The 15,910-nt window shown below is 50.4% G+C and overlaps 1 protein-coding gene across 1 annotated transcript; it reads right to left on the bottom strand.

Moving 5' to 3' along the window:
* Positions 1-322: 322 nt before the first annotated feature.
* Positions 323-13,953, bottom strand: RSPH9 (radial spoke head component 9). Its single transcript, XM_028510887.2, has 5 exons — positions 13,710-13,953; positions 11,106-11,271; positions 7,819-7,948; positions 7,216-7,362; positions 323-537 (listed from the first exon to the last, which is right to left on the bottom strand). Exons 1-5 carry the CDS (start codon positions 13,934-13,936, stop codon positions 377-379), a joined length of 831 nt encoding a protein of 276 aa, XP_028366688.1. The 5' UTR covers positions 13,937-13,953; the 3' UTR covers positions 323-376.
* Positions 13,954-15,910: the final 1,957 nt, after the last annotated feature.

Below are 15,910 nucleotides of genomic sequence, written 5' to 3'. Positions count from 1 at the left end.
TGGGAAGTGCGGGGGGGGGGGGGGGGGGTTGGGCCCATTTCCAGCCAGTTACTGAGCATTGAGCCACTAAACTGGAGGGAGTTCGTGGGCCAAACTGGTTCCCATCCTCCATTTAGTCTTGGGCTTAAGGGCTGCAAGGAGGTGAGACAGGGCTCCTGGCCGTCACCTCCCACAGCCATTTCTACCCTCCATTCTTTGTTACCACATTCTGATCCTCTGCCACTTGCTTTGGCGCTGTGATGTCCTCAGAGTCTGGACACCAGATGGAGGTGGAGATGACGGGAAGTGGCAGGACAGAACAAACAGACCAGATTCACTGAAATGTGTGAAAATAATGTTTATGCTCTACACAGAAAGTTCCTGGGGCTGGCCCCACCTACAGCATGAAGGGCAAGTCTATGTTCTTCTCACCAGTGCCCACGTAGATATAGCCACAGTTCTTGGTGCCAGGGGTGTGGTAGAAGGTGAGGCCTGGCCAGAGCAGACTGCGCAGCACCACCAGGGCATTGCCCCTCTCCATCTGGATGCTCCAGGACCCTGGGGAGCAGGTGAGGCCTGAGCACTGTGGAGCCACAGCTCTGCCCCATGTGCAGAGGCCCCAGCTCCTTGGGCAGCCAGGCCCAGGTGCTCAGGTTCCACTGGGAAAAAGGAAGAGTTTAATTACCCCAGCGCTTTACTCCTCCTGATTGCCTTTTAGCCATTTCACTGTTCATTAAAACCACTTCCAGAGGGAGGGCAAAGGAAATGAAAAGAGGTGAAACTCAAACGAGTGCGTTTTGTTCCTGTCAGCAAGTCTAGTTAAAGGTTGAGTGGGGGAGGAAGCCGAGTCCGCAGGAGTTGGGGCCAGGCTTGGGGAGACTCCGGGCTCCCTCTCACCCTCTACTAGGCATAATCACTAGTGACTTCAGTCCTAGGGCAGTGTGCCCCCACTTGCTGTTTTACTCTCTTCCCCAGCCCCAGAATCCTCTGTTCCTGAGATAGATTAGACTTGACCAGGGGCTCACAGAAGTGGTCGTTCCAGGCCTCCCAGCTCAATAGCCCTTTCTGGCCACTGGTGGTGTGGGAGCCATCCTTGGCAGGAGGAGACCCAGGCTACAACTAATGAGCCATTGTCTGTCCTGAGTCCTGCCCTGGTTTTTGCTCCCCAGACAGGAGCAGCCCTGCCCAGGGCTGAGTTGTGCAGCCATTAGGACTTGGCGGGAAGGACCTGATCCATATCCAGGACTGAGGGAGGGAGCCGATGTGTGGGAGGAAGGAGCCTGGGAAAATCGCCTCTCTGGATGCAGATCTGGAGCTTCTATTCCCCTGCGCACCAAGGCCCCTCCCGGGTCCAGCCACAGTTCTGTTCCAGGCCCTTCCAGAAAGGCAAATGCTTTGAAGGTTTTGGTGTTGGACCAGCCAGTGATGCACTGCGAGCTGTGCTGAGGCCTTCATCGGCTGCCAGCTCAGCCTGGCTGCTTGGCTCCCGCCACCCCAGCTTCCCACAGGCCTCCTCCAACCGTGGCCCACCCTGCTCACTCCACAACCAGCAGCCTCACAGCTCAGTCTCCACCCAGCAGGGGCCACCCTGCCTCCCAGAGACCTGGCCACCAGGAACCCCTGACCCGGACAGCAGCTCATCCCTGCTGAGGGTACTGTCACCTGCCCAAAATCAAAGAGCTTTCTGGTGCATGTAGGTCGGCTGGCCCTGCCTGCTCAGAAAGAGGCTGGCTCGGAGCCACCACAGCACTGTGTGGTGGCCTGCACCAAGTGTCACCGCCCGTGTATGAGATGATGAAGTGTAAGCTACAGTGTCAGTGTGATTCTGCTCCCCTAGGACCACACACTGCTGGCCAGAAAGCATCAAGAAGAGTGTCCCTGGGTTACCAGAGCTCTGACAGTTACTGCCTAGGAGGGTGGGGGTTGCTGTCCTAGTCAAAGAAGAGTATTCCCCCTGGCTCCTACAGTTTTCTCTGGACACCTGAAGTCCTCCTTCTGCCCTCAGACACCTAAGGCCCTAGCCTGTTGCTTTCCTTATTCCAAAAAACACCCAGGGATAATGGGAGGGGGTATGCAGAACAAAGTATTCATAGTATGCTGCGTTCAGCCTTTGGCCAGAAGCACAGACCCCAGGAAGGTACTAGTCGCATCCCCCAACACCACCGCATCATCTGGGGCAGCCCCCCCTGCCCTGGGAGCTGACTGTCACACAGCCCCCTTGAACTGAGAAAGGTCAGGCTTTCCCTCCTCTGCCCACCATGGAGGGCAGCTCGCAACCTGCCTAGGCTAAATGCTTTCCTGGAGTCCCCCAACCTAGACCACTCATCAGTTCACTGTTAGCATCTTGGCACACCCTGGGCAAGGGCTGGGCCCTGACCTTCCCTCACACCAGCCTGCCCTCTTAGAGGTTGGCCACCTCTCTCCTGTAGCAGGGGAGGGGGCCCAGGCTTATCAGCAAAGGCTCTCCCCCACTCCCACCACCAGAGAGCAAAGAGAAACTGATAGGGATGCTAGAGAAGTACACTGACCCCACGGGGCAGGAGGGCAGCAGTGCCAAGCAGGCAGAAGGGTGCTGGCCGCGTGTGGAAGCGGCATGTGAGGGGCCAGCCAGCCAACAACACTGCCTCCCTCCCGCCCTCGCATTCCTGTCACACTCCTGTCCTCTCCTTATTCCTGGCTCAGCTGGTTGCCCAGGAAACACACAGACTCTCAACGTGCCAGGAGTCACGTAGTGTCTACCTGGGAAGCCAGGCATTTGCTGTCACCTTCACCCACTTTTCTTATTGCAACTGCTAGAAAGGCTGGACCCATCCAGCTCCTTCTGCCTGTGCCTGTAGGGTTCCAGGAGAAGCAGCCCCTTGTGGCCCTGGTCTTTCAGTTCACAGCCCAGCCCCTCCTTAAACCTCCCCTCCTGCCCCTGGCACCCACTCTTCTGCAAGCTCAGTTTTTTGAGGCAGTTGTGTGGAACAAACTGGTAACCGGGAACAGGGCCTACTGCAATCAGGAAGTCCTGGGTGTCCAGAGCCCCGGGGTCTCACCCACCTTGCCAGTGTGGAAATGTCAGTCTAAACTATGCTTCTCCTAATTACATTCTTCTGCCCTCCAGGAATAAAGGCAGCAAAGCCCTGAGATTCGGTTTGAGAGGACAGTGGGCGAGGCTGGGGATCAGGGCTGTCCAGGGGCAGCCAGTGGCTTAAATCCTCTCAGACCAGCACTACACAACTTGTTATACACAAAATGGCATGGGTTCCTTAGAATGGCCGCTCCCACCACACCAGGGCCACAAGGTATGGTCAAGTCCCATAGTGGTTGAGGGGTATGACGGTAGAGTGCCCTGTCTGATTGCTAAGGCCAGCCACCCCCCCACCCACCAAGTCCAAAAGGCCAAGCACCTGTCAGCCAGGCTTCCAAGGGACTGGGTTGGGAGAGCCACCTGCATACACCCCCAAGAGAAGGCTGGTCGAGGGTACCATGTCCCCCCACCCCCTGCCACTCTCCAATGCTCCTGTCCCCTGGTCTCTCCTATCCCATCATATCCCCTAACCCTTCCCCAACCACCACCACCACTTTTTAAAGGCTGCTTTCCAAGCACACAGGTCCCTCACTGCCCTCTGCTGCCTGAACTGGGCATTGCTGCTGAGAGCTCTTGGTGCTGGAGCCCCAGCAGCCCAGGACCTGGCTTGTCCCCACAGTTCCTTAGTGGAGCAAGTGGGGGAGCCCTGCCCTCCATCCTTTCTGCTCTGCTTTCCTCGATGCTCTGCCTGCCCCAGGACACAATGACTTCATTGGTGAAGCAACTTCTATTTTACATTTCCACTTTTGATCTTCCCAAACCTCTGTGAGGCAAGGACGATGCCTGTCTTACTCACAGAGATGTCCCCAGTGCTTGGCACACAATAGCTGTTCCGTGGTTAAGGAGGATGAAATGGCAGAATACTATCCAGAAGTCTGGCCTCCTGACCTGGTGCTCCATCCTTCTCTCCTGGCTGCAGCCCAAGCTCAGAGAACTTTTAGCTGTTTCCTGGCATGCACCAAAAGGATGGTTCTGCCCCCAGACTACTCACCCACAAAATTCTACAGACCCCAGGGCACGGCAGGATGGCTCAGGAGGGCGTCAGTGGCCTCAGGCTAGCCCAGGCACAGGCTGCTGATCTGACCTACCTCTCTGGGCCCAGAGCAAAAATCCCAGGGACAGGGCCAACCTATACCATACCTGCTCAGGGGTGACATGAAGTCCCCCTGAACAACTGCCTCAGACCTGGAAAGTAAATGATAGTTTTAGCAGAAAATTCCATCCCACCAAATTCCACCTGCTAAAATGGTGAAGCAACCCACCAGCTGGTGCTGGTGTCCCAGGGAACTAACTCTTCCTTGGGATTTTGGCCCCCTTAGCAGCCCAGCCCATTCTGGCTGCTCTCCCCCTGGAAGGGCAGTCTCCCAGTCACTCCTGCTCTTTAACTGGCAGATAAGGAAGGGAGTCTGGGAGCTAAATCAGTGCCTGCTCTCCCTGACCACACCTCCATCCCTGCGCCATGGCCCCCACCAAGCCATCACAAGAAAAAACTGGGTCTGACTTCAGGAGGCTTTCTGGTGGCAGCTCTGGGATGAAGGGAGCTGAAGGCCCAGAAGCTGTGAGGTTTCCCAAGGTCAGGCCAAGATCATCCTTTCACCGCCAGATCCTCCCTTCCCCGGGCCCCAGACACACGCAGGAGATGCCAGGAGCCCTTAACTCCCAAGCCTCCAGCACCAAGGACAAAGCCACAGGCTGGAGTGGACTGAAATGTCAGACTACCAGTTGGTCCTTCAGCCCTGAGGCCCACCATTAGGCAGAATGTCCAGGGCCTCAGGCCACTGCTACTCACCCACCTCCCAGATCCTGCACCTCCCAGGGGCCTGATACTATAAATTCACTTGCTGAATGGACATATCAGGGTGGCCTCAGCATCCTTTAGAAAGACCCCCCCAATGCTCCATATCTTATGCCCCCTGCTGCAGGGGGAGACAGCTGCCTCCTGCATTCCCTTTACCCCAGGTGGCAAGGCACACAGGATTAATGGGATTCTCATAGGAAGACTTTGCTAGACCTCCGCAGCTCATCTAGCTGGTTTTAGTCTTGGCTACAAAGGCCCTAGCACCCTCCTTGTCCCTCCCACCACACAGAGGATGAGGCTCCAAGAGTGGGAGGCGCTCTTGTGTTAGGCCCCCTAATCATCCAACAGTGTAGAAAAAGAGCCTCATCCACTACCCCGGGAGCTACAGGTGAGAGGGCTAAGAAGTCAACATCAGGCAGGGTTTTCCAGCTTCACCTTAAATCAGGAGGTGGGGCTGCTGGCCCCAGATTAAAGGTATTAAGAGTACTTTTCTCCCCCTACCCCTAAGCCCCTGACACTGGGTCCCACCATCACAACATTCCTGGCTCCTTTATCAGCCCCCAAGGATGCGTGGCTGGGAACACAAGAGCTGGAGGAGGTAACTGGAGTCTGGAAAGTGTATCTCCTGGGTGAGAAATGCCCCAACCCCTATAAACCTTTATTTCCCCCCACAGGTCCAGAAGCCCATCTCCATGCTCAGGGAGGCTTGCCTCAAGCGCCCCCATGTGGCCAAGACCAGAATAGCCACCCCTTGCTGGCAGCCCTTAGCCGCTTGGGACCCGCTGCCTGGCCCCTGGCGCGCTGCACTAGTCATAAAATGGAATCCAGACCCCTGACTAGCCCCTTCTCCATCCCCCCATGTACCACTACCTTATTATCACAGACCTGTTCACAAGCCACCAGAAGCTCCTGCTGCCTTGATCTAAGCAGGCCTTCTACCCTGGCTCTCTAGGCCTTCCTAGGCCTGCCCAACCCACCTCTAGGGCCTTTTGCCATGCAAAATATATCAATAATAATTACTAATTTTTATATGCATTCTTACTGTGTGTTAGGCACTGTGTATATGTGTTAACTCTTAATTGTCCTACTGACCCATTGAGGTAGAAAATATCATTATTCCCGTTTAGAAATGAGGGAAATTGAGGCACAAGACAGTTGAGGGACTTGCCCAAGTCACACAGCTAGCAAGGGACAGATTCAGAATTCCAACCCAGGCTGTGCAACATCAGAGGTAATTTCAGAGCCCTGAGACCCAGGTGGCCAACAACTTCACCTTAACCATGACTGCCATCCCACCTCCATCCTGAGTTCCACTGCAACTGGGAGGTTTCATTTGCTCCTCAGAAGTGCATCCTCTAGTGGTCCCACCATTCCCACTGTCCACTTAAAAAGAACCACCATCTATTTGACATAGAGCTCTGGAGTCAAATGCTCTAACACTTAATGTGCCCTTGGGTTTAACTCTGAGTCTGTTTCATCTATAAAATGGGGATAATAACAGCATCTACCTCTTAGGTTGGCTATGAATATTAAAATGAGATAAGCTATGGAAAAGGCTGAGTGAAGTGCCTAGCACAAAATAAGCAGTGCCACCGTTTTGTGAGTTCTTACGAGTATCATTTATTATTATCACTGCCGTCATTAACAACAGATCCCTCCAGTTCTCAGAAGCGCCAAATGTGAGGAGTGAAAGAGACAGGGGAATTGAGTCAGTATCTTGGGTCGGCCCCACATTGCCCAGAGCCTGGCACCTGTCCTGGGGTGCAGCAACTAAGCAAGAGCATCTTCCCAGAATATATCCCCTACTGGTGAAGCTCAGGGGAAGGAAAAATGTGGTCTCTGTGACCCCCACCACCCAAGGGTATGTGCCTGGGCCAGATGGGTCCTGAAGCATAGGAAGGCCTCTGAAGCTGTTTTAAGATTTAGTAGTCCCCCACACATAGCAGCAAGCAAATATACAGAAGTCATATCCTTAGCAGGTGCTTTGCTATTCAGTCAGTCAGTCAGCACCCACTTACTGAGCACCAGCTATGTGCCAAGCACTGGATCTAACCCCAGACTAAGAGATGGATGTATGCCTCTATTCAAGATGAATATGAAAATCAAAAGAGACACTGAGAGACTTCCTGTCTCCAAAAGCACATGGAAGACAATCCTTCCTTTTGTCTGTAAACATTTACTGACTGTTTACTGTGAGCTGAAACTTGTATTGGACCCTGGGGGAGCCCCACCCTCAAGGACTCACACCAAACCACCATCTCCCACCCAGGCCCTTGGTTCCATTTGCAGAGGAAAATGGTAGGTGCATGGCCCACTGCTTTGGCCTGGGGACAGATCCAATGTCCTCTAAGTAATAGGCTATTACCTTTGGGGATGTCATTCTCCAAAGAGTCCATGAAGTCCAGGGAGGGGTCTAGGTCAGCCTTCTCAAGCAAGGTCTTATTCTTCAGCTCAACAGGCTCCCTGAAGTGGAAGTAGGAACTAAGCTTCTTGGCTTCAGACATGGACAGTCCTAAAAAAAAGGCAGTGGGTAGGAAGGGAGCTTTTTCCTATTTTTACTTCCTCTATGCATGGGGACCACATGGAAGGGCTTGCAAATGACTAAGTCTACTGACAGAGAACTGAAGGGAGAAAAGGGAATAGTGTTCCTTCAGCCCAAATTTGGCCTAGATCCTGCAGTGAAGAAAGACCAAGGAGGAGGAAGGTGGGAAAAGGCAGGAAGGCCAGACCCACACAAAGCCCTGAGACCCAAGTGGCCAACTGCTCTCCCACCCTCAGGCAGAAAAGTCAGGGTCCAGGGACTGGGTAACCCATGCCGGGTCATTGGACACATCCTCCCAGCTGATGTGGTTACTGTTACTTCTTTGCTGAGGAAGTAGGCAGGTTCGCCCAGACACCCAGATGTGTGTCTGACTATATTCGGGAGGAGATACCCTCCCGCCCATGAGAGAGGCCCCAGAGAACGCACCTTCAAAGGTCCGATTGACATGGACGGGTCCAAAAGGGGTCTTAAAGAGGGCGCCTCGAGGGATAACAGCCACAGCCTTGTCAATCTGGTCAATGATGGACACCAAGCGGGTCTCTTCCTTGATCCGCACCTGAGGAGCCAGAAGACAAGCCTTCCTGCCAGGGTGCTGTGCCCACTCCCCTCTGGTGCAGGGGCCCTCTGCATAACCACCTGGCCTGGGCTACCTGAGTGTGGATGCCAGGTCTGTGGAAAATCACACTGGCCAGCCCTCCCTTTCTTCCTATTAAAATTTTCTTTCTTTTTTTAAATTGGTAGTACATACTGGTGGTACAATATTTAAAACTACAAAAAAAAAAAAAGAAAAAAAAGTGGTCTCTCTCACTCTATCCCTTGCCCCTCAATTGCCCTCACTGGGGGTGACCACAGTTAATGTTTTTTATGTACCCTTCCAGAAACATACCATTCTATCATCAGGTTTAAATATTGCTTATTTTGCCTTTTGAAAATATAAAAGCAATCATGCTCACTGTAAACTATTTGGGTAATCAGAAATATCTTATAACATACCTAAGAGAATTATAACCATTCATAATCCCACCTCCTAAAGATTATCACTGATAACATTTTAGTATACTTCCTTCTATCCTTTTTTTAATGCGTATATTTAAAGCACAATTAGAGTCATAGTTTATATAGTTTTTTAAAAGATTTTATTTACTCATTTTTAGAGAAGGGAAGGGAAGGAGAAACAGAGGGAGAGAAACATCAGTGTGCTAGAGATGCATCTATCAGCTGCCTCTTGCACACCCCCAACTGCGGACCTGGCCTGCAACCCAGAATGTGGCCTGACTGGGAATCAAACTGGAGACCCTTTGGTTCGCAGGCTGGCACTTAATCCACTGGAGCCACACCAGCAGGGCATATAATTTCATATTCTACTCTTTGACTTAACATTACTTCCTGAGCATCACCCCATAACATTTTTGTGCAGATGAAATGTGGTTACAGTCAATATGAAGGGCAACCCTCAGCAAAAGGACTTCACAGATACAGTCATCCCTCACTGTATCACGGTTCACCTATTGAGGCTCAAAGCTGCAATGAGTGAACCTTGATGTAGTGAGGGACGACTGTATTTGGGGAAAAAGTAGCACGCGACAAGGGAACACATGTCACCAGGGACCCCCAGAATCACTCAGCCACCTATTTCCTATGGGCTATCAGCTGGAATTATTTACAAAGGGGGAGATGGAAACTAATATATAATAAGTGTCTGGGCCAAGGGTTTTAAATATGTTACCTTATTTACTCTGCACAAGCCCGAGGAGTAAATGCAATTACCCCAATTTACTGAAAGTAAAACTGAAGGGAAGTTAGGGTTGTCTGGTGGGAAGGCATGAGAGTTGAGGCATCACAGACTTCGACTGAGACTTTTGGGTTCAAAACTTAGGCTCCTTTTTGACATAGTTTTCCATTCTAGGAATTGATCATTCAGATAGACTGCACACACTGGAAATGATGTATGTACAAGGTCACTCATTGTGGCACTGTTTGTCAGAGCTAAACCTTGGAAACCTCCATTTCCTTGGAAGAGACACACAGGTTCTCTTCCTCAAAAGAAGGAATTCTCAATTCCTTCTGATTCCTCAAAAGAAACTTCCCAGGCAAGAAGGAGCTGGAAAGAGGTATTCAACGTCATGAAAACCAAGGACCTACAACCAGGATTACTCTTCTTGCAAAGCTCTCTTTTAGAAAGGAAGGGCAGATAAAGTGCTTCCCAGATAAGGTCAAGTTCAAGGAGTTCATCATCACCAAGCCCTTGTTATATGAAATGTTAAAGGGACTTAACTAAGAAAAAGAAGGTCAAAAATATGAACAGTAAAATGACAACAAACTCACAAATATCAACAACTCAATCTAAAAAATAAAAACAAAACAAACTAAGCAAACAACCAGAACAGGAACAGATCATAGACAACGACATCTTTTGGAGGGTTATCAGCTGGGAGAGGGAGAGGAGAGAATGGGAGAGATGGTGCAGGGATCAAGTAGCATAATTTGTAGGAACAAAATAGACAGGTAATGTTGAGAATACTGTAGGAAATGGACCCTGGCCAGTGTGGCTCAGTGGATTGAGTGCCAGCCTGCGAACCACAGGGCCGCTGGTTCAATCCCTGGCTGGAGCATATGTCTGAGTTGCAGGCCAGATCCCCAGTAGGAGGTGTGCAAGAGACAACCACACACTGATGTTTCCCTCTCTTCTTCCCTCCCTTCCCCTCTCTAAAAATAAATAAATAAAATCTAAAAAACAAAACAAAACAAAACAAAAAAAACAGAAAAAAGGAAATGAAGAAGCCGAAGAACTTACACACACAACCCATGGACATGATAAGGGGGGGTGACTGCTGGAGGGAAGGGGTGTACCGGGAGGAAGAGGGCAAAGAGAAAAACAATTGGGACAACCATAATAGCATAATCAAAAAAACATACTTAAAAAACAACAAACAACAACAAAAAGACTGGTTAAATTATGGTGCATTCACACAACGGTGAAAATGGGGAGGCTCTTTAAGGCACTGATGTAGAAAGATCTCTCACATGTTAGGTAAAAAAACTCAGGGTGCAGAACTGTGTGTATAACACATTGCCATTGCTTTTTGTTTTGCTCTTGTGATAAAAAGAGAGTATATAAAAGGTAAGGTGTTTGCTTGGGTTTGTATTTGCATAACGTCTCTGGAAACAGAGCTTCTATTACTTAAATGTGAATTCCAAATCCCTTGGGAATGTGCTCAAATGTAGATCCTGGCGCCGTTCCTCCCTCCCACTCTCCACCCCTGCCTGCCGTTATTCTGCATTTCTAACTCCCAGGGCAGACGGATGCCTCTGATCCAGGCTGCTCTTTGAGGAGCAAGATTTGGACACACACTCAAAATGGTTACATTAGTCCCCCAGGAATAGGACCTGGATGACTAGAAGACAGAGATGGGAGGGACACTTTATATACTCTTTTTTGTACCTTTGAATTTTGAACCATGTGGATGTGTTATCTAGGAAAACAAAATTGATACAAAAATATAAGAACCTGTACCCATGCCCTTACCCCAGAGCTCAGCCCAGACCCCCCTTCCCTGGCCCTGCCCCCAAGCCAGGCTTCACAAGCACTGCCCATCCACTCCCCACCCTGTTGCTCAGCTGTGTTGTTATGTTGTTGCCATACTGTCTGTTGGGCTCGGTTTTGGATAGCCCAGGCCCTCTTCCTCCAGACCCCCCTCCTCATATTCACTCACCACTATTTCTTCTTCAAAGACTTTATCACCATCGTTCACCTTCTGCAGGTCGACGTGTTCATACTCATGTGAGGGGTCCCCCATGAAGCGGCCCTTCACCACGGACGTCTGCTCCACCATCTCCTCTGTGGCAGGGGGCAAGAGGCTCCACTCCATGCAGTTCAGGCTGTCAACAACATCCATATGCCTCTGGTTTCCAACTCCCACTCTCACGCGGGCTTCCTGCCACCACCCCTCTCCCAAGGCACGAAACCCAAGAAACACTGCTCTAAGTGCTTAATGGTGCACCCACCCCCAAATGTGATGCAAATTCCATTTTATTTTTTAAAAGATCATACAAAGTTGAACAATGATTAAAATAAAATAAAATTTAAATTTTAAAAAAAAGATCATAAAAAGTTCATGCATGCCAAAATTCCAAGAGCCTTCCTTAATACCTGTAAGATTCCAGAGGAGTTCTGGAAGCTGAATTTTCCTATTGCTGGTGCCTCTGCTTTGGTGGGCCCCTAATTTTTGCTCTTGGTCTGCCTACTGAGCCCACAGTAAGGGCATCATCCCCCATTTCTCAGGAAAACTGGGCCCAGGCTCCAGGACCTCTCCTCCTTTGAGGTCTTCGGGAGCCTGAGCCAGCCCAGGCCCTTCTTTCTCACTTTCCACCAGGCACAGACATACTCCCACTCCTCTCTGATTCACTCAGGACCTGCGTCCCCAGCCTGCTCTCTTGCTCTCTGCTCATCTTTCCTCCCTTCACTCTTGACTGCCTCATTCTCAACACAAAAACTTCTCAGCTTTCTAAAGCAGCAGCCCTCAAATCCATGCCCCTCTAGAAAATGCCCCTTTCCTGACCCTCCCCTCTCTGCCTCAACTCTGAACAACAATCTGAGAAGAATTTGCTGTGTGGGAACCCTCTCTCACTTTCACTCTCTGCCCAGTGCACCATGGGTTTTGCCCACACCACCCCAAGAAACTGCTTAGGAGAAGATCATCCATGGGATGAACTAAAAGACAACAGATGCATTTCCATTCCTACTTCTTTTAGTATTTCCTTCTCCCTCCTCCAGTGCCTTTAGTATTTCCAGGGATCTAGTCTCACCCCTCTTTTCTCTCCGTAGTTTCACTCAACTGACTCCCAGAGCCCCAGCTACTAGCTGGTATCCAGAATCTAACCCAACCATCTCTCACAATCTCCACTTCTTCCTCCCTGGGCCAAGCCACCATTTACTCTTGTCTGGAGACTGCAATAGCCTCCACCTGGTCTCACCACTTCCACACTCACTCCCCCTTCCATCTAGTCCCCACCCAACTGCTACAACCTAAGCCAGATCATGCTTCTGTGTAGAGCCAACCTTGCATTCTTTCTTTTTCTTCCTTTCTTTCCTTTTCTTTTTCTTTTCTTCCTTTTTTTTTGAGAGTATGTTTATTAAAACTGGGAACGGTGAAACTGGGAAGGATGGGCTAAGGATAGAAGAAGCAACAGGAGAGAGCCTAGGCAGGGCTGCTTTGGCTCCCTGGGAAGACAGTAAAAAAGGGGCCTTGAGACAGGCTCAGGGTGTCAGCCCAGAACGAACTACTGCCACCTGCTGCTCCCCTGGTTGCAAGTCTCATAGGAATCCTTGGAGATTAGGAGAGAAAAGTAAAGATGCTTGCCTGTAAGGCAAGAAAGGTGCAGGCCTGCTTTCTACAGGGAGTGCTGCAGAACCTTTCAATGACTTCCCATAGAGCCAAGTCCTTACAATGTCCCACAAGGCAATGCATGATTGTCTCCAGCCCCATGCCCCTCTGACCTCACGTCCTACAATGCCCTGGTCCTTCACTCTTCTCTAGCTGCACTAGCCTGTTATGAGGTTCCACAAACACACTAAGCACATACCTGCTTCAGGGACTTTGTGTGGTTAGATTAAGTGAAGTTTCCAACTTCCTGCGCCTAATGGACTGCTTTGTAAAGTGTTGAGCTCCCAATATCGCTGGGGGTAGTCAAGAAGCAGCTGCATGGTCCTCTACGGTAGTGTCCAGGTAATCTTCCCCAGCTCTAAATCTCCTCTCTCCCATTCGGCTTTCCTGGGCTACTTCCTAGAGCGCCTCCTTCTCTAAGTCAACATCTCCACGGTGGATGCTCTGGACACGCTTCCAAATAGCACCACCACATGAGGCTTCTGACCTTTCTCCAAACTGAACTCTTCGAAAAGCCAGACACGCCCGCACCAGGCTAGCATCTGACTTCTACTCCAGGTCTCCATTTTCCCGGAACTTTTACCTTGCTCCGCCTCCCTCCTTGGCTCAGACTCTCGTAAACCCACTAGTCTCTAACTCTCTTGCAGCCCTTTGCATCAAGAATTAGAAGTGTTCTCCCGGAGCCCCGCCCTCTCCGACCTCACCCAGCCACTTCCCTGCCCACTTAAGCTGCATTTAGTTCTCAGGTCTTCGGCCTCGCTCCTCCGACTTTTCCTCATTACTTCCCCCTCAAATCCTGTCTCCACCGGCTTCCTGGACCCCGTAAGCCTAGCCCCTCTCGGTTCCTGTCACTGCCCACCCTCCCCAAGCCTCCCAGTGGCCCCTCCCTTCAGTATCGCCCTGCAGCCTCGGCCGCCCCGGCGCCTCCTCCACCTGTACAGTGTCTTGCGCGGTGCAAGTTGGTCCTCAATCAGGCCCTGCGCGATGTAGTAATCGGTGACGAGGCCAAGGATGCGGCCCCAGAAGAGCACCCGACTGTAGCGATAGTCGCGCTTAACCAGCAAGAGGGAAGTGAGCAGCGAGGCCCGACGGTCCGGGCTGAGGCCCTGCCCACTGCCCGACGCCAGCTCCAGGGACAGCAGGAGGCTCTCGGCGTCCATCTTGCCCGCCGCTCAGCTCAACGCTCCCCGGGTTGCTAAGTGAAGCCGTCTCCATGGAGACCCAAAGCTCCGCCGTTTGCTCAGGCAGGAAGCAGCACACCCACCTGTGACCCTGCTTTTCCTGGGCCACAAAACAGCCCTGATTTCCTCGGAGCTCTTACTAAAAGCTTGGACATACACTAGCTTCCTCTCTCTTTCTTCTTTTTTTCCCCCTTCCCTCTTTCTTTCCCGAGCTGGTGACAGGATGTGTTCAGTTGTCACGGCATCAGCATGGTTTCCCGTAAAAAAGATAGGGTAGTCTACAGTGTGAGGTTGGAAGTGCCAACCCAGACCAATTCTGGAGATATCTTTGCCTTTCCTGAGTCCTTCCACATACTCTACATTGAGTCCTTACTGTATATACAATCGGGGCTTGGAAAGACACCACCACAGTGACAATAGCTGTCTTAATTCACCTCAGTCATGTCCCTTCTTGGCCTCAGAATTACCTGTGAAGAAAACAATTTAAGATACTCTTGAGGCTAAGTCTAGGCATCTAAATCAATCCCCACCAAATACAGGTCTTATGTAATGGTTCATCCATTCCATTCTCTTCGATCTTCAGATGACTCTTTACCTCTTCCATAGTACTATCCCACCTGAAAGGCAAATGGAGACCACAGCAATGGGGCAGGGCATAGGTTTGCCTTGGAAAAAAGGGGTGTGAAGAGGGATACAAAAAGGGTGACATTTACAGACTATACTTTCCCCTCAACTGCCACCTATTTACCTACCTGGGTCCCACAACTGTAGCTTTTAGGCCCAAGTGGTAGCAACATATGAAAGGGCAGAGCCCCACTGGAACTGGGGCTCTTCACTCCATGGGCTAAAGACTGGCTACTTCACATCCGTCTCTGGAGTCCCCAGTCTGGATGTTTGGCAAGGCCAAACATAGACAGGTGCCTTAGCAAGCTTGTTGTCAAGGAAGGAGGTAGGATTTATTATTAGCATTAACTGATCTTTTAATTTTGGATTCCTTTGGAAAGGGCTCATGAAATCAAAATTACTTGGGCCCCAATGCAAAACCAATAGAGAAATAAGTGTCTAAATTACCCAGGTAATTACTTTGTTTTGGTTGTCTAAATATAGTTTTTTTAATTGTTTAAAAGATTTTACTTATTTATTTTTGAGAGGGAAAGGGAGGGGGAAAAAGAAGGGAAACATCAATGTGTGGTTGCCTCTCACGCAACCCCCACTGGGGACCTGGCCTGCAACCCAGGCATGTGCCCTGACTGGGAATCGAACTGGCAACCCTTTGCTTCACAGTCTGGTGCTCAATCCATTGAACCACACTTGCCAGGGCTAAATATTGTTTTTGAAGGCTTTTAAAAATCAGTATTTGAGGGAGCTGACATGTTTTAATGTGTCTTCCATCTCAAAACAATTTATAACTCCCTATTCCAAACACTCCCTCCCTTTAGTCAGACCCCTCACTCAGCATGACCCTTCCCAAGTGGGAGATACGGCCCTATTCCTCTTCTGCAAGGTAGTATCACCAAGCAGAGAAACAGCCAAAATTCTAGCTGGTGGAATATGCTTCAAGTGATCACAGCACAGAAAAGAACTCAAACCTTTTGTTCTCATTGATTCTGTATTTATAATACCTATTAATGTCAGGTCCATGTGGGGAAACACAATATGAAGCCAGAGAGGAGGGTCCTGCAGCTTTCCAAGACAACCCCCTTTGGCAAGGCAAATCCTATTATTTCACAGTAAAACCACACAGGACGCACAGCAGTGTAAAGCACCAGCCTCTAGTGCTAGGTAGACTGGGTCTGAATCCAGTTTTCCCACTCTCAGGCAAGTGACTCCCCAGTCAAAATGGGGACGACACAAACTTTGCAAGGTTGTTAGATTAGATGAAGTGCATGTGAAGTGCTAAAAAGAGAGCATAGCCATGGCTGGTGTGGCTTAGTGGATTGAGCTCCAGCCTAC

The sequence above is a fragment of the Phyllostomus discolor genome, chromosome 4 (assembly GCF_004126475.2).
Source record: "Phyllostomus discolor isolate MPI-MPIP mPhyDis1 chromosome 4, mPhyDis1.pri.v3, whole genome shotgun sequence".
In the NCBI taxonomy this organism is placed as follows: Eukaryota; Metazoa; Chordata; class Mammalia; order Chiroptera; family Phyllostomidae; genus Phyllostomus; species Phyllostomus discolor.
The sequence above is the reverse complement of the archived record's forward strand: the minus strand, read 5'-3'. Positions and strand labels throughout refer to the sequence as shown.

Excerpts from the sequence above, each read along its gene's own strand:
- RSPH9 (XM_028510887.2), bottom strand. The coding sequence starts at position 13,936 with ATGGACGCCGAGAGCCTCCTGCTGTCCCTGGAGCTGGCGTCGGGCAGT. Across the intron at positions 7,363-7,818 it reads TGTCAATCGGACCTTTGAAG|GACTGTCCATGTCTGAAGCC; the intron begins GTGCGTTCTCTG and ends CCTTTTTTTTAG. Across the intron at positions 538-7,215 it reads GGAGAATGACATCCCCAAAG|GGTCCTGGAGCATCCAGATG; the intron begins GTAATAGCCTAT and ends CCTGCTCCCCAG.